Here is a 26225-nt window from a genome sequence, read left to right as displayed (position 1 = left end):
TCCTGTATGACTACTCATGCTTTTGTTACTGTTTGTCAGCTTGTCTGTTTACACTGAGAGTTTCCTGAGTAGAGACTGTATCTGACATGTGGTTGTGTCTCCAGCAGTGCCAGGAGGAGGGCACAGAGCAGACATGTAGGCTATGTTGCTCATGTGAGTGGTTGAATGAATGAAGGAAGGAAGGGTGAATGAATCCAACCTTGAACCATCACTTCTTGGCCAGACCCAGAACTGCTGTTTCCCAGGGTAAGCCCATTTGATAGCCAAAGGGGAAGTAGAAGGGAGGGACTGCTCTAGGAGGGAGAAAGAAAATCAATAAAAATGTAAATCTGGTTGAGAAAAGCTGTCCCAAGCTGGCTGTGGGGAGAGATAAGACTGGGCTGGCTGAGCCCTGGCTGACAGTGGAGGAGAGATTGGGGACAACGGAGCTGTGGCCAGGGTAGGGCAGAGGAGGTGTGTTCCTCCCTCTGTTGTTACTTCCCCCTCCCACCGAGATGCTCTATGTGCTTATGAAATTTTTTCAGGGACAGAAGGGGAAGGGAGCTTACAAATCCTGATCATCAGGTGTGGTGCCTGTGAGCAGGTACATGATCTTACCCGGTCCTCACAGCTTCTGGGAGATAGGAGCCAGGCATGCTCAACCTCACTTGCAAGTGAGCAAACTGAGGTGCAGAGAGGTTAAATCATTTGTTCATCGTCACACTGTAATAAGTAGCAGAGTCAAGATTTGATCCCAAGCCTGACTCTCTCCACAACTCTATAATCTTTTCACTCCATTAAGGGCTTTTGACTGGGGACCTGGGATTCTTAGGAGGTCTACACCCAGGCATCATATGGTCTTCAACCTCTGAAATCATATGCACAATTGTGTATATGTCTGTGTGTGTGTTTTGTTTGATGTTTAGTGGAGAGTCTATGTCTTTGATCAGATCCCCAGAGGTGGTCTTCACTTGCCCCTCATTGCCTATACCATGTTGCCTTCCTGGAGGTGGTGGCCTTTGATCCGGGCCTGGAAGGTTGGGTAGGACTTTATGAAGTGGGGATGGAGAGACAAGCTGTGGGATGGGGATGAAGAAGATAACCCAGGTCAGAGGGAACAGCATAAGCAAAGGTATGTGAAGAGGAAAGAATTCAACACCTCCAGGCAATGGTGAGGATGTCCATGAGTTCTCTTTCACTTATCTGCATGTCAGTCATGACCCCTGGATGCCAGCTCCTGATAGGTCATCTGCCTGCCCTAGAACTTCCCAGCATCTAGCATCCCAGACCTTCCCAGGGTCTACAAGAAAAGAAACCTAGGCATCAGGATGTCAGTTCTGGTCTGAGTACCGTCCTCCGCTGACTTTACACCAGCACAGTCTAGCAGGGAGACTTAATGTCTTCTCCTCCCAGCTTTCTGGCACAGGGTAGGAAAGTAAGCTCGCAGATGCAAATGCTTGTGGCTCTTCATTGACCAGAGGCTATATTAGGGGAGAGGACTTCCCTGGGACCCCCACAGGGCCTGGAAAACCCCTCTGGCTCTGACTTGCTCCACCCCTTGGCTCTCGACCCATTTCTCTCTTGGGTAACTCCTGAGTCTCCTCACCATGGCCAGTTTGGAAGACTTTAGGCACAAGGACCTCGTCTTTTCCTTCAGATCTTGGCTCAACCAAGAGGCGGACTCGCTGTGATGTGAATGCAGCTTGAGCGTCCAGGACTCTCCCCAGATCCAGGGAGGGCCTCAGCGATGTGTTCATGTTGTCATATTTTTGTAAAATTTGCAAAAGTAAGATACTTTAACCACAATGAAAATTACTATTTTCTTCCCACTCCAACTTCCCTTGTGTTTCAATTTTCCTTTATATGGGATAATTGGAGTGGCCGTGGGCACTTTTGGGATCTGACAAAGGGGAAGCTGAGTGGGGGACTGATTTGAGTTGGGTTCATTGGGATATGTTTACGTGGTTTTCTGAAACAGAGGATATATTAATATTTATGTGGTTCTCTGTGTATAGATAAATCATTGCTAGTAATCTCTGTGTAGAGAATAGCTTCTAGGAATTCTACGCACTGCCCAGCTTACTTGGCATGGTGATATTAAGTTGCCATATGCAGAGGTCATATCGTAATATGAATGTGTGTCATGGCACCCAGTCCAGGAAGTATACGGGCAGTAGAGAAGAAACAGGAGAAACCAGGTTTGAAATGTACAGAGCCAGAAGCTAGTCTGTGGAAAATTCTTCTAATCATCTGGGGGAGAAAATGTGTCTTAGAGGTTATGCAGGGCAGTTAATAAAAGTATTATGCATTTTGGGGGGATTGTGTGATGTATCTGTTTTGATTTCTTTTCTCATTATAGGTAAATATAGGTACCTTGTACCTAATTTTATATTCATAATTTTGTATATTTTTCTTAAAGAGGGCTCCTCAAATTATAAAACCTTCAGTTCCCACAAGGTCTACACATCCAACCTTGGCTCCATCATTTATTTTCTGTGTGATCTTGGGGAAGTTACTTGTGCTTTCTGAGCCATTTTCCTCTTCTATAAAATGTGAATGACAATTTGGAAAGGTGAGGATTCAGAAATCCTCGTGACCTTATTCCATTTTTGAAACCATTAGCAGAAGAAGACACTCAGTCAAACAAAAATTAGACAATAATATAAAGATTGGAAAAGATGTAATATACAAGCAATAATGGTGAGCAATGAATCCAGTAAAACTTAAATCTAAGTTAATGGAAATGATGTGGTTGTTGCAAACCTCTAATGCAGTTTATAAAGAAAGAATTTTTGTAATAGAAGAGACATTATGCAAGAACAAATTTAATAATAAGCCGTATCTATAATTCCAGACTTTTTTTCCCTGCAAAACCTGGGAAACAAGAGGGATGAAGGAATATAAACATCCTAAAAGCCTCATATTGTTGAAGGATACTTTGCAATTCTTGGCATTGATACATACATGCTCAGATATTTGTTAAACATTTACAGATACCAACCAGCAAAATAAAAAGGGAACTGGAACTTCTGTAGCTCCCTTTTCTTTTATCATGTGGGAAAGTCTCAAAGCCCTGGCACTGGGAGCTGCTCAGAAGGCAAGGGCCACATGTGCCCCCAGCTTCCCCCCACCCCCAGCACAGGGCCAGGAAGCCACTGCTGGTGGCTCCCTGTCTGCTGCTTCCCAAGCAGCAGGTCCCAGAGAGGTGGGGTGGTAATAGGTTGGGCTGGGAGCCGATTAGCAAACTCTCTCCTCCCCGCAGGGAAATAACCAGGCCAGATAAGACTAGCCATAAAACAAAACAAGGCCTGATGTAGAAAAGGATTGGATCATAAGACCCGAGCAAGCTATAGCATCACTCATTACACAGAGCTGAGCTTTACTGCTCCCAGCTCTACAGTCCTGGGCCTGATGCCAGCCCAGGCATCAGAGAACCAGGTGCCACCCCCAAAAAACAGTGTCACAGAACTAAACATTATCCACACTGCCCCAGGTGACACAGACCCAGGCACCCAGGAGAAAATAGAGAAATTAGGATCCTAGTTACAAAGGTCACAGGGACTTTGGTGGCCCCTGGTCACGTGTGAAATCTTGGCAATGTGTAGGAATCAGTGAGTGCACGCTGAGTGTGTGTTTGTCTGAAATTAGAAAATACCCAAGTGTGGGCCTGAGTCTCCCTCCCTACCCCAGGGCCCAGACTTGCCCACCCAGGGCCCTAAGGCAGGTGTTGGGCCTCACCCTCAACCGTGGCTCCCTGAGGGCAAGGGCTAGAACTTCCTGAGATGGAGAGTGAATCTCCCCGCTTCAGCTAAGGCTTCCTGGGGCCCCCACACAGGCCTCTTGAAGGCCCTGCCAAGTCTGGGTGTCCCACACCTGAGGCCAGCTCCGTCCTCCCTGCGGGAGTTTACCCAGGGTCCAGCTCAGTGCTCTGCCTCCAGGGGGCGCCAAAGGGACACTTCTTAAAGGTTGCTGGAGTTGGGGAGGAGATCTGAGTGTACCCTGACCGCACAGATGGTCACAGCTGAGCGAGCCTGAAGGCTGGCAAGTTCATTCCCACCTGACAGGAGATGGCTAAGGCTCAAAGAGGGTGATCCAGGCGAGTGCAGACCTGCGCTGGGGCCCAGCATGGAGGACAGCCTGGCCCACTATGGCTCACTTTGCTATCCTAGGGCCCCAGGGAAAGGTATACAGTCTTTCCACCCAGGAAAGCCTGGCTGCAGGACAGCTGGCTGGCTGGGGGAAGGAGGAGGAAGACCCTCTTGCTTCAGAAATGGCCAACACAGCAAACGCCCAAACAACTCTTTGGTTCAGACTAGCAAGCAAAGGCTCAGAGAGGATAGGTGTCTTGCCTGAAGTCACACAGCAATTTAGTGGAGGAGCCAGAATGGAACACAGGGCTCTTGACACCCAATCTTGGGCAAAGGACTCAGAGGAGGTACTGCTGTGGCTGCTACTCTTGGCCAGGTGGGGCCCCAAGACAGCTCACACTCGGGAATCCTCTGGCTTCTTCCCTGGCCCCGACACTAGCAGTTGCTGCTCTACGGCAGGGCTGGATCTGCTCTCTTTGGTCCTTGCCTCTTTGTCCTGCTGCCTCAGGACAGCCAAAACTAAGGCGAAGCAGATCACAGAACCTGTTTTGAAGAAGAACTGGAGGCCGATGAACCTGGGGAAAGAATGGGGACCCTTGAACTCAAGAGCTGCCAGGCCAGGGCATGGACGTCAGCAGTCATCACTCATTGTGAAATCAGAGATACTGAGGCCTCAGGGAGACATTGACCTCTGCTGGGGCTCTTCCCTGGAGGAGGGGGAGAGGCTCTGCAGAGGAGCCCTGGGTGGGAGCAGAGGCCTTGCCATCTTCATCGCCCTGTCCTGGACTCTGCTCTGTGGCCTGGGCTGGCCCTGCCTCTCTCCGAGCCCAAGGGCTCAGGGGGCCTGACAAGTACAATTTTATATTGCCCCACCTGCCACAAGAACAAACGGATTCCCTCTCCCCTGTTTAACTATCAAAGCCCTTGTTTGACTTTTCCTCTTCTAGGAAGCCCCCTGTGGACAGTCCCAGCCCACAGGAACTGTGCCCTCCTCACCTCCTCAGAGCTGAAAGTGACCAGCTCCCTGTCCCCAGCCCTGCTAGCAAGTCCTCTCCACATCCATCCCAGGCCAGCCGCCTCTGTGCCTTCAGGTTCCTTTGAGTTCCCCTTTGTACAGATGGGAAGACTGAGCCCCAGAGAAGATAAGTCCCATGATGAGGCAGACAGAGCTGGGCCTGAAACCCAGGCCTCCTGTGTCCTAGACAGGGCTTTCTCCCCAGCCCTTCACCCTAAGTCCCTCTCGCAGCATGGCTGCTCCTCTGTTTCTCCCCAAGTTCCTGCATAGACTCTGTGGTCAACGCCCAGCTCTGCCAGTTATTAGCTGTGTGACCTTGGGCTACTTGCTTTAACTCTCACTTTCCTCATCTATAAAAGGAGGGGGGCACTGTCTAGCTTGAAGGACTGGTGAGCTGAGCACTGAATATATAATGACACCTGTCAGCTAGCAGGTAGACTTAAATGAAACCTCCCCTCCCTGCTGGTATCCTGCCTGGGACTCTGAGAGTATTTCCAGCACCCTTCCCACAAGCAGTCAAACCAGGTCTCACCGGTTTCGGAGCAGGTCGTTATTGTAGTAGCGACAGACAGCTCGACGCCCACAGCTCAGGGCCCAGTGCACACAGGTGGTGTCGATGGCGCTGCCGTGGATCACGGGGCTGGGCATCCAGGCTGAGGGAGATGGTGCTCAGGGGACAAAGAAGGCCCACCGTCCTGCCCTGCCCCCTCCCTGGCACGTACAACCCCTCAGGGGCTCTGGGTTACTGGGGCCTCTTGGCTCTCTGGCCCTCAAGCCCGCCCCACCCCTGCATCCGAGGTGGCTTCCTGACGGGCTGTCTAGACTCTGCCTGTATACCTGGCTCTAGGAGAGCTGGGCCAGGTCTATCACCCCATGGGCTTGTGAGCCCTAAGATCAGGGATTGAGTTCCGCTCATGCCTGTGCCCCAGGCCTGGCACACAGTGGGCATCTGGATCCCATCACCACCACCAATGGTCCCAAGCAAGATCTTTACCCAAAATCCTCAGGAACATGAACTGGATGCCCACAGCCAAAGTCTTGTCTTCTTTCTTCACTCCTCTAACAAGCAGAGACATGGGCAACATGAGGTTGGAGGGGTTCCAGCCCCCAAGGGCCATGCATCAATGTTGAAGGGTTCTCATTATGCCCTTCTCTCCCACCACCCAGAGCCAGCCTCCCTCCCATCTGGTGATCTAGGCTGGGGGCTCAGGGACGTACCCCATCCTTTTTCAACCTGCAGAGCCTGGTCCCATATACAAGACAACACACCCACTGACCATCAGGGTCCTGTGCTGACCTCTGTATGTTTCTGGTCACAGACATCACTCCTCTTCCTCCACCCACTGGTCCCATCAAATTCTCCCCTTACTCCTACAGTTGGCAAGACCTGGAGCTGGGACAGTCAGACACTTCCCCAGCATCCCCAACCACTGTAACACCACAGCCTGCGATCCTCTGGCTCCTGCCAGACAACACCAGTGGCCGGCATTTATGGAGCGCTTACTACGGGCTCAGTAACGTTGCCTTGCAACCCCACATCACTCCTATGAGCGAGGTGTACATTAGCCCCATTTTACAGATAAGGAGACTGACACTTAGACAGATTCAATAACTTGGCCAAGATCTCATGGCTGACAGCAGTCAGGGCCTGTATCCACGCAGCCCTGAGGCTGTGTTCTCAACTCCTTTTAGTCAGGCTGCCTGTTGGGCATCTAATTCCTCTATTTTCTCTCCCAGGCCAGCTTGTGTTCTAGATCTACATGTCTTCTAGTATTTGCAAGGGGCTCCATTTCCCTTCTAATTTCCTAGAAAGTAGATAGTGAATAAAATAATCCCAGGGGAAGGAAAATGGAAATTATCTTGCTCTGAGGTCCCTGTGATATTGTGAGATATGTATTTGGTCTTCCCGGCATACACTCCTAAAATTCTTGGAATCTTCAAAGTGAGAAGTGTCTTTTTGTATGCCAATGAGTTGATTGATGGTGAGCAGCCCCTAGGTAGCTTCAGGCTGGGGCTTGGTCACCAGAGGGACCAAGGCAGGATTAGAGGGTTGGGACTTTCAGCCCCAACCTCCAGCAAGGGGAGAGGCGCTGAAGGTTAAGGTGACTGCCAATATCCAGTGATTTAATCAATCATGCCTACATAACGAAGCTTTGGAGAGCTTCCGGATAGCTGAACACATGGAGGTCCCTGCAGGGTGCATCCAGGGAGGGCATGAAAGTTCCTCCCCCATACCTCGCTGTATGCATCACTTCATCTGTATCCTTTCTAATATCTTTTGTAATAAACTGATAAACATTAAGTAGATGTTTTCCTGAACTCCGTGAGTCACTCTAGCAAATAAAGCAAACTCAAAGATGGGGCTGTGGAAATCCCAGCGTATGGCTGGTCAGTCAGAATCATTGGTAAAACAGCCTGGGGCTTGCAGTTGGCATGGGAAGTGGAGGGGAAGTCTTGTGGGACTGAGCGCTCAGCCTGTGGGATCTGATGCTGTCTCCAGGTAGATCGTGTCAGAATAGAATTGGAGGACGCTGGCTAGGGTCCACTGCAGAATTAATTGAGTGCCTGGTGTGTGGGAAAATACCCCCACACTTCTGGTCGCAGAAGTCTTCTGGGTTGATTGTTGAGTGAGAGAATAGAAAAACTGTTTTTCTCAGCCGAGTGTGGTGGCTCGCGCCTGTAATCCCAGCACTTTGGGAGGCCAAGGCAGGTGGATCACTGAGGTCAGGAGTTCGAGACTGGCCTGGCCAACGTGGTGAAACTCCGTCTCTGCTAAAAATACAATTAGCTGGGTGTGGTGGTGGGTGCCTGTAATCCCAGCTACTAGGGAGGCTGAGGCAGGAGAATCACTTGAACCCAGGAGGAGGAGGTTGCAGTGAGCCGAGATTGTGCCATTGCACTCCAGCCTGGGCAACAGAGCAAAACTCCGTCTCAAAAAAAAAAAACCATTTTTTTCTCACTCAGTCCTCTTATCCCAGCCCTCACCCCAGGAGACCCTGACTTTGAACTCAGGTGACAATTTGTCAGGACCAGCAGGCATTCTTAGGACGAGGGCCACAAAGATCTTGGCCCAAAAGGCAGTGCTCAGCACGGGTTGGGTCCACAGCGGGCACCTAATAAGCACTTGTATGTAGCCTTGAAGCAGTATTCAGAATCATGCACCAGACTGACACAGTTTGGTTTCCTAGATGCACCTCCTGCAGCTCATCCATTGCAGGTATGATGCCCTCACCTCCAGAGGCCAGGACACGGCCCTAGGTATGTCCTCCTCTCCCCTGGACAAGTAGGAGTCTGGGCTCTGGGCCAGGGAACCAGTACTATTCCACCCAACACTTGCTATATGATGGGGGCCAGCTCCTGAACTTCTCTGAGCCTCAATTTTCTTATCTGCAAGATGGGGAGAAAACCTTGCCTCAGTAGGTTACCATGGGATGAACACAGTTAAGGCCATGTTGTGGGGACCAGGACACCCAAGTGGTCTCCTTTCTTGAACTCCGCCCTTGGAATTCCTTGTTCTGCCTGTGGTTAAGGACCTCCCGCCCCGCCCCCACCTTCACCTTAGGATGAGCATGAAGGAGGGTGTGTGGGTGAGACAGGCCAGGGCCGAGCCCAGGCTGACCAGGAGCAGGAAGGGCACCACCAGGTGGCTGCAGGTTGAGTCGCAGGATCCTGCCAGCATGGGGTTGCCCTCCGCCACGCAGCTGCAGTTGGTGTAGAAAACCTGGAGTGGGAAGAGGAGGAAGAGACTTCAAGAGCCTCCAAGGGCAGGCAGCTGGCCAAGGGCTTGCAGAGGGAAGGCTTGTGAGAGGCCCAAGTCCCGCAGCCAGTTGGGGTAGAGCTGGCTGAGAGTCTGAGATCCTGACCCGTTGTCTGAGCAAAGACAGCTTGAGGAGCAGGCACCTCAAGGGCTGTCTACGCGCAAGTTGAGCCTGGGCTGACGTGGTGGGCAGGGAGAAGGAAGCAGAGAGAAAGTAGAGAAGAAGAGGGAGGGACCCAGGAGAGCATCATTCCCTCACATTCTACACATCAACTGTAAGAAAACATCCCCAGGCTGGTCATGTCCCCGGGCTGGCCCCCTGGAGTGTTTGATCCCAGCCTGCACTCACTCCCTAGGTAGCCAGGGAAACCTCCAGCCAAGGACTCTGAGAAGTGATCTGGACTGCTAGGGCCTGCAGGCACCCGATAGAAGCCAGCCCAAGCCAAGAGGCCTGGGCTTCTCTTTACTTTCCCATAGACCAGAGCTTCTAGACTTATGTGCCCCAGCCACACAGGGCCTCAGATGGGAGACAGGTGTGCAGGGATTAGTCCTATCAACGCTTGAAGTGGCTGGCTGGCCTGGGCAGCTGGAGCCCTCTGGACCTCTCACCTCCAGCCCTGGCAGCTGCAGACACTTCCCAGTGTGAAAGGGTTAGGAATCCCAGAGGTGGATGCTGGGGGCCTTGGGAGAATTTTAAGCAAGGGGTAGATGAGACTGGATGGTACAAAGGGTGTTCTGGGGGCTGCATGGAGGAGGGACCAGATCAGGGAGGCAGGCCAAGGGGCCCATCATAGAGTGGACTTGGGGGTAGACGGATAAATGGGTTTAGATTTGAAGTTACTTAGCAGGTGGAATCAGAGAAAGGCAAGAGAAAGTGAGCATGTGAGCACTTAGGCTTGGGTGACCAGGCACTCTCCACTGGCCGGCAGAGCCAATGTGCATGATGAAGCTGTGCTGATCCTTCACACAAGGGTCTGAAGACCCTTCACACAAGCTGTGTGACCGCTAAGTGCATATCATCTTACACTGCAGGAAAAGTGGCCCCTGAACCTCCAACTACAGGTTGGAGATACAATGGAGGGACAAGAAATGGAAATGCTAAGGCAAGGTTCCTGGGAGAGAGGCATCCGCCCCTGCTCCTTTTCTCAGAAGCACAGGGTTGCCGGGATGAACACAAAGTCTGGAGGCTTCACTTGGGTTTTTCCTGACCCTTCACATTCATCTAATTCCATGGCAGGAAGTTTTTCTTATGAATGACTTCAATCTTTCTGCTGCCTCAGAGTCTCATTCCCCCAGAGCATTCAGCTCCACACCTGTACAGGCACCCACCTGCCCCATCTTACCTCATTCACTCATGCACTCTTAAGCTGTTACTGAGCAGCTGTGCTGGGCGCTGAGCCACCCATCCCTGAGCCAAGATGTTCACAATCCAAGGAGGCAGACATGTCAAGACACAATTCCAGGCCAGTGTGACAACAGTCCCTGAGTGCTGGCCCAGTCTCAGCTGCACCCTCCTCCAAATACTGCACCTAAATCCAAGCCTCCGTGATGCTCCAAAGAGGGGACTGGCTGGGAGGCCAGGGCCTTGGTGCCTAGTCCCAGCCCTGGTATTGAGACTCTGGGCAATGTCTGGTCCTTTCCCGGGCCTCCATTTCTCATCTGTACAATGGGTGTAATAGGAATGTGTATTACTGAGTATTTAAAATTGCCTAGGCACTGTGCTATGTGCTTTCATGGATAACGTGTGGCGCTTTGCTTACTAGTTAATGAAGTCATCCAGGTAAAGCATTTATTCAGCACATTCCTGCTCTGTAGGCACTCAATAATATCTCCCCTATTTTACAGACCAAGAAACTGAGGCACTGGTTAAATAATTTGCCTAAGGTAACAGAGTCAGTTAGAGGCAGAAGAGGGATTTGAATCGGTTCCCATATCCACAGGCGTTCACTGCTCCACCTGCCAAGGCCTGGGGGCCTCTGGAAGGGCTCTTAGGCCCAGGTGGTGCCTGGCTGGCTTCTGAAGGACTATGCACCATCAACAGGTTCTTCTGCACCAGCCGGTGCAGCCCAGGTCTCTCCCTGGAGGAGCCTCGGGTTTAGATGCTGATGCCTAGCATGAGGGTGGGAGGTGGGAGGACTCTGGAGAGAGGGAGATGTCATAACCACCAGCCTGATGCTACTGCCTCCACAAATCCCCCAGGCTTCACTACAGCCTGGGGGCCTGAGAAGGCAGATATTGTCCCCCTTTGTCATTTTGGGGAACTGAGGAAAATGGGGAGGAGGAACCGGCTGGTCTTAGCCCTCCTAAGATTCAGAATGCACTGCTGCTGATTACATTGCCTTCATTTCCCCACTGGGCCCCTTGGCTCTGAGTCCTCAGCTCCCAGCACAGGGCCTGGCACAGAGGAAGAGATCAGTGAAGTTTGTTGACTGACTGACTGACTGAATGCTCGCTAGCCTTCTGTGTCCTATCCTGTACTCTGCTCACCTGCCCCCACACTATGGCCTCAAGCGTGATCAAACACTGATCTGAACTTGTTACTCCCTGGCTGAAAACCCATCCATGGCTCCCCACTGCTCTCCAGAAAGTCCCCACTCTTGGCCTGTCATTCAAGGCCCCTCTTTTTCTGGGCCCTGCCTTCCCTTCATGAACCCTTGTGCTTCTGCTCCAACAGAAATAGTGTGTGTGCATGCTTGCGCGTGTGTGTTCCTCCAAACCTCTGCTGAGGGCATTTCCCCCTGCCTGGAAAGCCCTTCCTTCCCAAGTCCTAGTTTACCCATTTATTCTTGAATGTCTGGCACAAATGCCACTTCCCGTGAAGTCTTCTGGGCCCACCCCCACCCAGGTGAGATGTGTCTCTTTTCATCTTTGTATGTACTTGTAGGGACCAGTTGTCTTACCTATCAGCACCTCTGGAATTCCTGTGAGTTCTTTCCTTTTGCATCTCCCCTGCACAGAGACCTGGAAGCCAGAATGATTCACCTCTGTGTCCTGGGACCAGGCTGGCAATGAAAGCTTTATTTTTATTTTTTGAGATGGAGTTTCACTCTTGTTGCCTAGGCTGGAGTGCAATGGCATGATCTCGGCTTACTGCAACCTCCGCCTCCTGGGTTCAAGTGATTCTCCTGCCTCAGCCTCCTGAGTAGCTGGGATTACAGTTGCACACCACCACACCTGGCTAATTTTTTGTATTTTTAGTAGAGATGGGTTTCACCAGTCTGGAACTCCTGACCTCAAGTCATTTGCCTGCCTTGGCCTCCCAAAGTGTTGGGATTACAGGCATGAGCCACTGCGCCCAGCCAATGAAAGCTTATTGAGAGAATAATGTTCTACATCTGCCAACAGAGAGAGGCAGAGAGAAGAGAGCTACAGAGTGAGAGCTTGGAGAAGTGGAGAGTGTGACAGGCCCACAGAGACAGGGCAGGCAGAGCCCTGACGGGCAGAGGTTGCCACGAGAGGCCTGACTCACCTGGCTTTTGTCCAGAGCATCCCGGACCACCCGGCTTGAGCAGCCTGCGTGGCAGGGTGTGATGTATTCCACACGAGTGCTGGGGTCACAGACAGGGTTAAAGCCGTCCGATGGGCAAGAGCAGGCCTCCATGCAGCTTGGAAACAGCTCCAGCCCGGGGTGGGCACTGGTGGGAGAGAAGGCCAGTAGGGTTGGCCTGGCTTCCCTCCCTTAGGCCGCTAGCTGGGGCCTCCTCGGCCCTGTAGCCGAGAGCAATGGCCAGAGATTTCAGCTCCACACAGAGGATTTTCACCATCAGGGCTGCCCGATGATGGTGATAGTGAGATCCTTGCAATGAAGGTGGGCAAGTATGGAGACAGGCCCCCTCAATCCTACAAGCCTTTGAGCTTCTTCCAACATCTCTGCACCTCAGTGACCCTTCTACAGGGTATACAAGATAAATTCCTCCCAGAAGTTACAGTCAGATGAAGAGTATCTTTCCCTCAGTGAGCTTCCTTTCTCCAAAAATCAATGATTTTTGGAGAAACTGGGCCTCAGTTTCTCTGCCTGTCATGGCCATCCTGCAGTCTCACTCCCACCAGCCTGTTCACTGTGTCCAGGGCACATTTTAGTCCCACCTGCCTCCCTCCGAGGGCCTGTTCCCAAATCCCCGAGGTGCCCCAGCTCCAGGTGGCCAGAGCAAGGTGAAGGTGGGCAGGGGCAGGATGTCAGAGGGAGGCTTAGTCTGAGGGGGAGGTCACCCTGGGAGGAGGGCAGGGAGGTGGCCCCTGGGACTCACAGTGTCACCTGGCTTCACGCTAGGGGGGAGCACAGCTAACCTGCCAGGGAGACAGAGGCCCAGAGAGGCTGCGCCTTTCAGGGTCACACAGGGGTCCAGTGGCCAGGCTGCAGAGGAGGCCAGAGGCGGAAGCTGGAGGTCCCTGTCTTGGGCTTGGGGTGGGTGTGGGTCAGAGGCCCAGGATGATCACTGAGGCTGGGACTGGAGCTTAGTGAAATGTCAGTTGCATGGGGAAGAGGGTGAGCAGGAGCTGGAGACAGTCTCTAGCCAGGGTGTGGAGTGGGGAAGTGGGGCATGGGGCAAAGTGAGCTCCTCTCCCTCCCTGGGGTGAGGGGGCACTCCATCTGAGAGGGAAGGAAGATCATCGGCCACAAAATATTTCCTCTTCCTCCTCTGCCAGACAGTGCTTGTGTGTGTCTGACAACGTCTTGGCACATCTCCCTCAGGGTGGGGGTGGGAGTGGGAAGGCTGGCACTGTCTGAGCTGAGGGCCCATCAGGAGGCAGTGCCAGGGGACTCTGCCAAGGGTGAAGCACTTCCCAGAACCCTCTGCTAGCAGCTGGAAGGCTGAGCAGATAAGAGCTAGGGAGCCCTTCCTCCGCTCCTCGCTGTCATTGACCACCTGGAGCTGATTGCTTCTGTGGGGAGAATCCTGGCTCCAGGCTCTACCCTGTTCCAGCTGTGGGGTGACTTCACCTCTCTGAGCCTTGCTGTACTCATCTGTGAAATGCGGCTAATAACAGGACCCATTACAGAGATCCTGTGGGGATTCAGTGAGATGTAACATGGGAAGACGCTGAGCGAAGGGAGACCTTTGGTTCTTGCAGCTGTTAGTACCTGCGGTTGTGCAGGAATATGGAAAGTTCTTCTTGCCTAGCTCAGTTGGTCCCAAATGGTCTCTTCAGTGAATTAGAACCCAGAGCTTAGTGAATAAATCGCAAGAATTTAGATGAGAACACAGGTGACATGAGATGTCAAAGCTAAGGTGTGAAAGGGAGAAGAAAAGAGAGATGGGGCATGTGGGATAAGCTGACTTTTTCTCCCATGCACTATTTAAAAAATTGTGATAAAATATCCATTTACTTTTTACCCTAAAAATCATTTGACTGAGGACCTGTCTCCCTCCTCAGACCAGGGACTTCCTGAGGAGGTGGCTAAACCCCCGCTGCAGTGCCTAGAACAAGGCTCTGCACACAGGAGGCCCCAGGCTAGAGAGCAGAGTTGCCTCGCTATGTGGGAAAAGCGGGGCAGAGAATGAAAGGGGGAGGAGGGAGGGGAGATGGGGGAGAGATCAGCGAGGATGGGACCTGGGACAGATGGGGAGGGGCTGGGTGCTCCTTGGCCCTGAGCTGAGCCCCTGACAGCCGTGCAGGAGTACCCCTGGTGATGAAAGCTGGCACCTAGGTGGAGGCAGAAGATGCCAAGGAAGGGGTGGGGACAGAGAAAGTTGGGAAATTCTAGCTGAGTGTTGGGCCAACCTAAGCCTGGAGCAGTTTCCAGGAAAAATGAAATCATTCTGGAGAAGAAGCAGGAATGTGACTTCCAACATCCTCTCCAAGAAGGCTCCCAAGGGTAAAGGTGTGAGGGAGAATTGGAGAGATAGAAATCAAGAGACTTCCTCCCGGAGGGCAGAGGCAGGTGCTGCCTCACAGATGTGGAAAAAGAATTCTGTAATTTTAGAGTCATGGAATATCAGAATTTTAGCTCCCAAGCTCTAAAACCCAAAATATCAGAGGTCTGCTGTCCAATCTTTTCCCAGTGCCTGAGTCCCCTCTGCAGCCTCCCTGATAGGGGCCATCCAGTCCCTTGCTCACCCTCTCGTCCCCTCTCATCCCCAGGATGGAGAGCATGCTCCCTCCTGGGCAGGCCATTCCTCTGGCTGAGCTGGGTCCTGGCTCCTGTGATGCAGCCTCTGGCTCATCTCTGTTGGGCCCACAGGGCTTGGTCACCCTAGACATGCCATCCCATGGGTGGCTCTGCCCTATCTCAGCCTCCACACCCTCCCGGGCTTGAGAGTTTCTGCCCCTGAAGTCTCATCCATGCCCCTTCCAGTAGTGCCTGACACCTACCCTGGAGCCTTCTGGAGCACCCCACTGCTTGACTCAAATCTCTAAAGGGCTGTTAAGCAGAGGTGGGGAGGCGAGATTTGAGGCAGGGGGCGCCCTGCCATCCTGGCCTCTGCCCAGGGACCCTGTCCTCCCTATCCCGTCCTCCCAGGCTTGCCTTTACGTGCCCACGCACACACTCACCTGGTCTGGTGGGTGATGCCCACAATCTGGTGGCTGGAACAGCCGATAAAGAAGAGCGGCAGGCTGAAGAAGAGGCACAGCAGCATCCCCAGCAGGCAAAGGGCACCGCATCCCACAGGGCCCAGGTGGAGGCGCTTGACCAGGACGCCACCCACCACGATGCCCACGATGACGGAAGGGAAGGAGAGGCAGCCGATGAGCAGGTTGGCGTAGGAGGCTGTGATGGAAAACTGGCGCTCCAGGAACTTGGGCAGGAAGGTGGCCATGCCCGCAGCCATGGATGACAAGCATACCTGGGACAGGACCACCAGCAGGAAGATGGGGTGGCGTAGGGTCTGCAGCAGCACCCTGGGGAAGACTGTGGGAGTGAGTGCAGAGGAGGTCAGGGCAGGCAGGGCAGCCAAGCCGTCCAGCAGAGACTGCCCTCCTGCCCTGCTCAGTTCAAGCAGTTCCATTTCTTCCAACCTGCCCCATTCCACTTAATTCTATTGCAATCAATTTTATCCCACTTGACTCCATTCCTTTTATTCTAGTCCTTTTTTTTTTTTTTTTTTTTGAGACAGAGTCTTTCTCTGTTGCCCAGGCTGGAGTGCAGTGGCGCAATCTCAGCTCACTGCAACCTCTGCCTCCTGGATTCAAGTGATTCTTGGCCTCAGCCTCCTGAGTAGCTGAAACTACAGGCGTGCACCACCATGCTGGCTAATTTTTGAATTTTTAGTAGAGATGGGTTTTGCCTTGTTGGCTAAGCTGGTCTCGAACCCTAGGCCTCAAGTAATCCACCCTCCTTGGCCTCCCAAAGTGCTAGGATTACAGACTTGAGCCACTACGCCTGGCCCTTGTTCTAGTTCATTTTTGAAATTCTGTTTCATTTTGTTCCACTGAGTTAGACTGTATCTTATTTGATGCGTTTTTTTTTTCCATTCAATTCTATTCAGTTCCATATAGTTCTGGTCCATGCCATCCTATTTGATTCAATTTCATCCATCCCATCCCATGTCATTTCATTTTTTCTATTCTATGTATTCATTCCTCTCCCCCGCCCCACCCAGTTCTTTCCATCCTGTCCTGCTACAGCTTTTTCCAAGACTCCCAGGCCTTCATCCTCCCTCGCGTCCCAAACACAGGCCCCAATCCTCTGCCTTGACCTCCCTATCCCTAGCTTGTATTTCTCCATAGCCCTCTACCTGATGTACTATACCTTTCACTCATCCAGCTGTTTTATTGTCACCCTACCAGAATGTAAGCCTTCTTTAAAAGATCACGGGGTTTTGTTTGTTCTGTTAATTACTTAATCTCCAGAGCCTGGGATATGGGAGGCACCTGAATTCATGGAATGAAGGAAGGAATGAATGGATATATGGACTAATATGTGATCAAATGTCAATATGTCTGGGGCAGAATCAAAGACCTCCAGAGAAGGTGAAATCTGAGTCTGCTTGGTGCTGGGAGACTTCCTGGAGGTGGGACAGAGCTAGGGTCTAAAGAATGGGGGGGAGGATCTGGGGAGGTGAAGCGAGGAGGAAAAGGAATTGAGTAGGGGCCCAGGAGGGGCAAATGCTTGGAGGTAGGAAAAAAAGTGACTGTTTTGGCAAAAAATTACCTCCCCAGTCTCCTGCTAGCTCCTAAAATGGTGCCTCATTCACAGGTTGCCCCAATGCAAGTCTGCTAAACTAAAGGGCACAAAAGGGTGGGTAAGTCCTTTCCTCTCTGGGCTCCAGCAGCCAAGTGATGCTCATTGGTAGGGGCAGCCCAGGTGAAAGTGTCAAGAACATTTTCTGTTCGACACATGAGATCCTCTCTCCACTAACATGTGTTTCTGCCTGCAGTAGGCAAGACTGAAGTCAAATACAAGGTATGGAGGGAGAGGAGCAAACCACTTTCCAGGCCAGGCTGGTGGGGCCATGGGGATTCTCTGGGCCAGGTGGGGGCTCCTTCTGTTCCTGCAGCAGCAGGACCAGGGCCTCTGTCATGGGAAGATTTCTGTCTGTCCTCAGAGCAGGGCCAAGCCAGCTGGTTCCCTAGCCCCCCGGGCCAGGCTAGGATCTGTTTCCTTGGGAGCCAGAAAATAAAGACAAACAGTTCAGGAGGGGTGAGTGGGGGCTGTGGAATTCCCCCTCTTTTCCGTGCCAGGCCTGCCTCCTGTCCCTGATTCCTTGCTGCACACCATGCATTTAACTAGCATTAGAGTGAAGAGGTATGAGGCTCGCTCTGACCCCAGGTAGCTGCTCAGCCTTCTTGCCATGAGCTGCTCTGGCCAGGGCATCTGAGGCCTTATATTGAGCCATGAATTTCAATCTGGCATGGTCCAGGTTGTATAGGTGCCCCTACTGCATGGTAGAGTCTAGAGAGGGACAGGGGCTCGCCCAAGTTCATCCAGAGGCCAGTTTAAGACCAGGAGTTTCCTAGGGTCTCCTGACTCCTAGTACAAGGTCCATCCTCCCTTCTATCCTCCCTCCCCCATCCTGTGCCTCTCTGGCTGCCTGACTCCAGAGGGCTCCATCTCATGGATTGCTTCCAGTCCATTCTCCTGCACTGATCACTGCAGTGTGCTTTATAGCCATCCCCCATCTCTCCTCAGCATCCACAGCATGGCGCCGGAATAGATGGAAAATTCCTGGATGGAGGGCGGAGGCTATGCCTTTCACTAAGATAGGTCTACCTGCAGGGGAATTCCAGGGCCCATCTCCAGCTCTGAGGCAGATCTTTCCCATGAGACAGGGCTTCCCTTAGCACAGCACAGTGTCTCCCCCATCAGACCAGCCAGGGCCTCCCTCAAGTCAGTGACTCTGTCTTCCTCATCAGCCAGGAGCCTCACCCAGCTAGAGGCCAGGTATCCTCTGTCAAATAGTACAGGTTCTCCCTCAGTCTAGGGACTATGCTTCTTCCAATTAGGTAGGGGCTTCCCTTAACTCAAGGGCAATGTCTCCCCCAGGAACCTCCTCTAGTTCAAGGACTACGTCTCCCTTATCAGACGGGGCCTTCTCCATCACAGAGGTCAGGTCTCTTCCATCAGACAAGGCAGGGTCTCGCTCCATTCAGGGACTACGTATCCTCCATCAGAGAGATTGTATCTCTTGCATTAGACAGGGGCTTCCCCCAGCTCAGAGACTGTCTCCCCCATCTGACAGGGGCCTTTCCTAGCTCAGGGATTATCTTTCCCCAAGAGTATAGGGCACCTCCGGCTGAAGGACCATGGTTCCTCCTCCCTCGGCCTTGCCTGTGACACCAGGTGGTCAAGGCCAGGCCCTAGAGTCAGACTGGCCCCTGGAGCTCAGCAGAAGCCAGGCCGGCTCACCAGCCACAGGGCCTGAGGGCACCCCTGCCCTGATTCCCTCCAGGCTCATGTAGAAGCTGAAACCACCAGAGACAATCTGGCCTAGAACACTTGCTCTAGGTTCCAATTTCAGCAGCTTCCCTCTGGGCAGAAGCCCAAACAGTGATTAATAAGCAATTCAGCAGCGCAGAGTGCTGGGGCCTAATAGCATCTGGGGGTGGCCTGAGGCTAGGGAGTCCCGGCCGCTGCCTCTAGGCCCAGCACTATGCACAGAGTCCAAGCCCTGTCTTTCCCTGGGAATGCTGAAAAAACTGGGGGCTAGATTACCGATCTCCCAACATCAAGCCTTTTTTTTTTTTTTCAGATAGGGTTTCTCTCAGTCACCCAGGCTGGAGCGCAGCGGCCAGATCACAGCTCTTTGTAGCCTCAAACTCCCAGGTTCAAGCGATCCTCCCACCTCAGCCTCCCCAGTAGCTTGAACCACAGGCATGCACCACCAAGCCCGGCTAATTCTTTAATTTTTTTTTTTTTTTTTTGTAGAGGCAGGGTCTTCTTATGTTGTCCAGGTTGGTCTCAAACTCCTGGGCTCAAGAGGTCCTCCTGCTTTGGTCCCCCAAAGTGCTGGGATTACAGGTGTGAGCCACCATGTCCTGCCCCAACATCAACTCTTAGGAAGCTCTTCCCAAGAATAGACCTAATTCCTTCCTGTTGCAGAAATCCTCAGTAAGGAATGAAGCAACTCCTGTGGACATGCCCTCCTAAACCATAGGCAGCTCAATTTACTATCCTAGGGCATGGTCAGAATAACTGTGGAACAAGAGTAATAATTGAAATAATTGTACCTTATATATAAGTACAGTTTTTTTAATAGCATAAAGAGGCTTTCCATTTTTCATCTCATTTGATTCTCATAATAGCCCTTGAGACAGGCAGAGCAAGGATTATTGACCCAATCTTCCAGATGAGGAAGCTCAATTTAGAAAAGGAAACTAACTTCTTTAAGATTGTACACTGGTCACCGTTAGGGGGAGGACTCAAATCCAAGTCTTCTGACCTGCCATCCAGTGCTCTGTAAGAGCTGGGCACACGGCAGGCACTCAATCAATGCTCCTGGGGTCATAATCTTGAGAAAGAATGGCCTGGTCATAATGTGTACTCTGGTTAGTGATAGACTGAGTTCATAGTCTCAGGATCATAGCCTCAAGGACATTAGATCATTGAGTCTACTCCTGGCTATATAGATGGGGAAACGGAGGCCCAGAAAGGAGCAGGGATCAGGGACAAAAGCCCAGGTTCTGGATTTTAGCCCAGAGCTCTCTCCGCCCATGCTGCCATCTGGGAATTTGACAATTTCCTGATGGCCTCCCATTTGCAGGCTCAGCGGTGGGTGGGAGGAGAGGAAGGGTCGTAGATGAGCCAGCACAGGCCTGACCTTCAGGAACACAGGCTCAGATCTGAACTGATCTAGAAGCCCTGAGGGTTCTGAGAACCAAAGAGGGAGGGAAGTGGCCTTGCTGGCTGGGAGAGCTGGACATGTGGAGAAAGTAGTGGCTTTTTAGCTGGACCTAGAGGGATAGGGAAGGTTTTTTGTTGTTGTTTTTGAAATGAAGTCTCTGTCTGCTGGAGTGCAGTGGTGTGATCTTGGGTCACTGCAACCTCCTCCTCCCGGGTTCAAGTGATTCTTCTGCCTCAGCCTCCCAAGTAACTGGGACTACAGGTGCCCACCATCATGCCCAGCTAATTTTTGTATTTTTAGTAGAGACAGGGTTTAACCATGTTGGCCAGTCTGGTCTCAAACTTCTGACCTCAAGTGATCCGTCCACCTCGGCCTCCCAAAGTGCTGGGATTACAGGCATGAGCCGCAATGCCTGGCCCATAGGGAAGGTTTTGAAAGCAATAAAAAATGATGGTCCAGGCAGAGAAGATTGCATGTGCAAAGACTCACAAGGAGTAGATGGTGCTCATGAGGGGTCTGCAGGTAGAGAAGATGAATCAAGAGAGGCAGGAAGGACTGGATCCTGACAATCTGGAGGGCCTCTCTGGCCCTGGCTCCCCATAACCTGGTCTGAGCTGACTTACCTTTAATGAACTGGATGACAGTCAGGTTTGGTGCAATCTGGACTAGGCCATCCTGCTTCTTCGTGGACTCCCCAGGGCTCTGCTTAGAGGGAGAGTCCTTGCCCTGAAGGAGACACAAAACCAAGGACAGTCCGCTGGATGCCAGCGATCCCACTCAGAGTTGGCTGTGGGCTGGGGAGGAGAGGTCTTGGAGAGGAGAGGGTGAGGGCCCTGTGATCTCTTCAGGAGCAACTGAGGACTGCAGTGTTCCATTTGTTCTTGGCCCTATAGGTACCCAACAAGTGGTTTTGAAAGAATGAATAAAATTCTTGTGGTTAAACTTTGTCATCACCAGTATCCACGTGGGTTAGTTGTCATGACCGCTATTAACATCATAATAATCACCAACATTTTTAGGAAAATCACCACCATAATCATCGTCATCATTTCTATTCCTTTCTGCTTAAATGTCACCCTCATTCACATCACCCATATCGTTGTGACTAAATGACAAATTGAGTCATGACATTACCATCACGATATGACGATTGTTATTGTTGTCTCTGTCATGATCACCACCACCAGCACAATCATCGTTATCGCTGTCACCTGAACCTTCAGAATCACCACCACCATGATGATGATCAGAATCATCAATATCACTATCACTGTCTCTAACATCATCATCACTACCACTGTCTTCACCAAGATCAGTATCACCAGCCTCATCTCCATCGCCACTGCCATCATCACCACCAATGTTACCCAAAACACCAACACACCAATCCAGTCAATCTTCACTCCCACTGTCACTGCTCCTCTTGGATGAATCAAGCCACACCCAGAGGATGGACTCAGCTTTGGGTCCAAGCTGTGAAGATTCCCGTGGACGCCCGGGAGTGTGTCCCTCCGCCTGGGTGGGGACGGCCCATGTGCAACTCTTGAAAAAGAGGGGAAGAGAATATCGTGTGTGGAGGGAGGGGGCACAATCACCATCTTCTGATTGTCAGAAATAAGAAAGGAAATAATGATAAATAACGGTTAATGCCTACTAAGCACTTACTGTATGCTGGGCACTGTTCTAATGACTAATGCATAACTACTGAAACCTCACAACCTCCTGAAGTGTATACGTCCCTACCAACAACTTGGAGAAAGAAATAAGAGTCAAAAATCATTTTTAAAAAATGAAGTAGATACCATAATAATCCCTTTTTGTCAGGTGATAAAAATGAGACACAGAGAGAAAATAACTTATTTCAACTTATTTCACACAGATAATAAGTGGTCCAGTTAGGATTTGAATCCAGACAGCTTGGCTCCAGAGCCTGAGCACTTCACTGGTACACCCTGAAGGAAGGGGACAACCAAGGCCAAGGGCCCAGAGTACTCTACCTACATTTCTCTAACACAAAACTGTGTGAGGCAGGTACTATTACTGTGCACGCTTTTTAGATGAGGAAACTAAATCTTGGAGAAGTTGCTAAGGGCACAGGGTCATTTGAATATAAGTGAGCAAGTGGAGTGTAATTTAGTTATTTTTCTATGTAGGCTGAGGTCAGGATTAAAATAAAAAAATTCCCTGGAAGAAGACTTATGCCTAGGCCGGGTGTGATGGTTCGCGGCTATAGTCCCAGCACTTTGGGAGCCTGAGGTGGGAGGATCGCTTGAGCCCAGGAGTTCAAGATCAGCCTGGGCAACATGGCGAAACCTTGTCTCTACTAAAAATAAAAATAAAAATAAATCGGTTGGTCGTGGTGGCTCACACCTGTAATCTCAGCACTTTGGGAGGGTGAGGCCAGTGGATCACCTGAGGTCAGGAGTTCCAGACCAGCCTGGCCAACATGACTAAACCCTGTCTCTACTAAAAATACAAAAATTAGCCGGGCATGTGGCGCATGCCTGTAATCCCAGCTACTAGGGGGGCTGAGGCAGGAAGATCGCTTGAACCTGGGAGGTGGAGGTTGTAGTGACCTGAGATCGTACCACTGCACTCCAGCCTGGGCAACAGAGCGAGACTCCATCTCAAAAAAATAAAAAATAAAAATCAGCCAGGTGTGGTGGCACACACCAGTAGTCCCAGCTACTCAAGAGGCTGAGGAGGGAGGATCATTTGAGCCAGGGAGATGGAGATTTTGTCAGAGGCGTTAGAATCAAAACAACTCCATCTTGACTGAGGGGTAGGAAAAATGAGGCTGGGACTTGCTGGGCTGCATTCCCAGAAAGTCAGGCATTCTTAGCCTCTAGATGTTTATGGTTAAGGGAACAGATTAATAATGTTTACTAAATAGACCCAGACTTAGGAGTGTCCTGATATCCAGATGTCTGGAGAACAGAAGCATTTCTAATTTTGCTTTAAATATAATAATATTGATTCTTGCAAAATATAGTGATCAAGAAAATCCTTGATCACAAACCCTTGTAGCAGAGCACATCTCCCCATGATCTTTTTTCATCCTATATATAAACATGTATTGTACCTAGGGTGGACGCGTTCCTCCTCTTACTTTCGGGAACACCCTGCTCTGCCTATGGAGTAGCCATTCTTTATTCCTTTACTTTCTTAATAAACTTGCTCTCACTTTACTCTGTGGACTTGCCCCAAATTCTTTCTTGTGTGAGAGCCAAGAACCCTCTCTTGGGGTCTGGATCCAGACCCCTTTCTGGTAACAGTTGCAGTGAGCTGAGATAATGCCACTGCACTCCAGCCTGGGCGATAGAGTGAGACCCTGTTTCAAAAAAAAAAAAAAGACTTATACCCAGTGTGGACAGCAGTTTGGAAGAGGCTACCCTGGGAGGAAATGAGCTCCCTGTAACTAGGAGTGTGCAGGCCGAGGCTTCCCCACGTCCAGGGCCAGGATGCCATGGGCCATAGGGAAGGACCTGTTGGGCTGGAGAGCGCTCATTTGGGCTTCCTGGTTCTGCCTCCTCTTCCCATGTTGCCTGTGAGGTTCCTACAGGACTCACACTCTGATTGGGTCTGACACTTTCTCTTTCTTCTCCCATCTCGTTTTTTCTGAGATCATCACGAGGCAAATGCTGGATTTCCCCACATTTCAGAACCTTCATGTCAGCCACAACCTTGTGGGGGTCCCCTGTTCCATGCCTCCCCAACCTGGCTTCCTGAGGCTGGCTGGCTCAAGGCTGGCCTGTCCCAGCAGGACAATTCATTCAAATATTAATTTATGTGTGTGTTCCCTTGGGCTTTTTTCCCTTTCTTCTCTCTTCTTTCATTCCAGCAGGGGGCAGGCTCTAGGTTTCCTGTCCTCAGGGGATGTTTGTGGCATGGCAGAAAGCAGTAATGGATTGCAAGATTTCCCTTCCTGTCTTTTGTTTCCAGAGCTTGAGTCCCTTGAGAAGATTCTGCTGGGTGTTGTGGATGTGAGTAGAGAGGGAGGCTCTGAGGATGAGGGGAAAAGAATACCATCTTCCCTAAAATAAAGCCTGGAAAAGAGGACGAGGCAGAGACAGAGCAGTCTGTGGATTCCATGAGCAGCAAGGAGCCACGTACCCTCTGAGATAGGGCCCACGGAAGCAATTCATCTCCAAGGGGCAGGATGCAGGCTGACCTAGGGAGGCTGGGCTCCTAGGTTCCCAGCCTCACCAAGACTCTGCTCCAAGCATGGTAAGGGAACCATATGGGCCAGGATGGCAAGTGGGCATCACCATAGTGACCACAGTGGGCTGATGCTGATGTCTGCTGGGGAGGCCTCCCTGGTGCTTGGGCACTGTGTAAGACACAGGACCTTTGCTTCACCTTGGTCAGAGAGCTCTGAGAAAGGTTGAGATTGAATTTCTTGATGATCTGGCAGGATGGGCATTCAGAGTAGAAATTAAGTTGATTTTTAAGTAAAATAAAGAATGTCTATTTTATACATGCTTTAGGTCTGAGGCAAACGTTATTTGACACCTTTCTTCCCTGCTGGACCCTGAGCTCTGCAAGAGCAGGAGTCATGTTTATCTTGTTTTCTGTTCAAACTCTTGTGCCTAGCAAGGGCCTGGGGCGAAATAGTGGTTATCTAGTAAATATCAATTGAAAGAGGAGTGCAAGAGATGGTTCTAACCAGCAGTGGGTGTAGCCAATGCCAGGCTTTTGGGGGAAAAAATGAAAGCAAGAGGAGATGCCATCATGCCGTCAGGGAGTTCTTGAACTGCTGATGCTTCCGAGACAGGCAAAGGGTCCACAGAGCACACCAGCACTAGCGGAACTACCATTCCAGGACATGGCAAGCCACTGGTATATGGGCTGGTAGCTACGCATACATGAGCCTGCTCCATCTTCACTGGGACCTGCCAGCAAGTCCTACACTCCTTCACACATGAGCAAACAAGTTCTGAAGGTAGGCAACTTGTTCAGCATCACATAACTAGAGAGTGGCAGGACTCAGATCCGAGCTCAAGCTTGCCTGAGTAGAAAACTCATGCTTTGACTGAGCTCACACCTGTTAATTCCAGCATTTTGGGAGGCCAAGGCAGCAGGATTGCTTGAGGCCAGGAGTGTGAGACCGGCCTGGGCAACATAGTAAGACCCTATTTCTACAAAAATTTTAAAATTAGCTGGGCATGGTGACATGCACCTGTGGTCCCAGCTACTCAAGAGGCTGAGGTGGAAGCATCACTTGAGCCCAGGAGTCCAAGGCTACAGTAAGCTATGATGGCACCACTGCTCTCTAGCCTAGGTGACAGAGCAACACCTTGACTCAAAAAAAAAATAATAATAATAATAATAAACTCATACTTTATCCACTAAGCCCCCTGAGTCAGACAGCCCTGATGCGGGACTGGAAGAATTAGGAGGCATCTTTGTGGTGTGATTTGAAGGAACCTGAAATCCTACCGTGTCTTATTTTTTTGGGTAAGGCAGCCTGCTTGGATTATTCATTTATACCTTAGAGCTGTACTGTCTCATACAGCAGCCACCTGTCACGTATGGCTCTAAGCAATTGAAATATGGCCAGTCCAAATTGAGATGTGCTGTAGGCATAAAATACACATTGCATTTTGAAGACTTAGTATGAAAAAAGGAAAATGTTTCATCATTAATTTTTTACTATTTATTATATGTTAAAATGAGAATATTTTAGATATAGTGGCTTAAATAAAATGTATTATTAAAATTAATTTCTTTTACTTTCGCATGTGGACAAAAAAAATTAGAATAACATATGTGGTTCATATAACATTTCTTTTGGACATGCTGCCTTAAAGAGAATCAGTGAATCCTTGCTCCTTTCTGAGTCCCGTCTGAGCTCTGGGAGAGTGATCTGGGAGGGGCGCCACAGTGGTTGGAGGGTCCTGGACAGCTGAGAGAGAGTGCTGGAGTGAGTGCTGCCCCAGGAAGCAGGAGGACAGGCTGGGGACAGACTGATCACTTCCCAACATTTTTTATCAGGAAGGGGCAGGGTAAGCAGAATCTTCTGAGTTCCTTGCCTGGTTTCCTTGTTCTCATAAAGAGTAGAAACAACCACAGTGTCGTCTGCTCCCACGTGAACATTCTTATTTGGTCTACATTGCACTTTTTTTTTTTTTTTTTTTTTTAACAGAGCCTTGCTGTGTCCC

At 50.8% G+C, this 26225-nt stretch overlaps 1 protein-coding gene across 4 annotated transcripts in view; it reads right to left on the bottom strand.

Annotated features, from left to right (window-relative positions):
- Positions 1-26225, bottom strand: part of SLCO2B1 (solute carrier organic anion transporter family member 2B1) — a 64029-nt gene that overhangs the window by 5606 nt on the left and 32198 nt on the right. For 3 of the 4 annotated variants that reach the window (XM_054439428.2, XM_054439430.2, XM_054439431.2), the window contains exons 8-14: positions 20688-20790; positions 15335-15692; positions 12309-12474; positions 8640-8803; positions 6077-6141; positions 5615-5735; positions 2787-4642 (exon numbers count right to left, since the gene is read on the bottom strand). In XM_054439428.2, the coding sequence (XP_054295403.2) occupies positions 4462-4642; positions 5615-5735; positions 6077-6141; positions 8640-8803; positions 12309-12474; positions 15335-15692; positions 20688-20790 (1158 nt within the window). In that variant the 3' untranslated portion in view covers positions 2787-4461. Of the gene's footprint in view, positions 1-2786; positions 4643-5614; positions 5736-6076; positions 6142-8639; positions 8804-12308; positions 12475-15334; positions 15693-20687; positions 20791-26225 lie in introns of those variants that run through there. The other variant, XM_054439429.2, reaches the window with a different exon arrangement.

This window comes from Pongo pygmaeus, chromosome 9 (genome assembly GCF_028885625.2).
Source record: "Pongo pygmaeus isolate AG05252 chromosome 9, NHGRI_mPonPyg2-v2.0_pri, whole genome shotgun sequence".
Lineage (NCBI taxonomy): Eukaryota > Metazoa > Chordata > Mammalia > Primates > Hominidae > Pongo > Pongo pygmaeus.
Note: the sequence above shows the minus strand (reverse complement) of the source record. Positions and strands in the feature narration are given on the sequence as shown.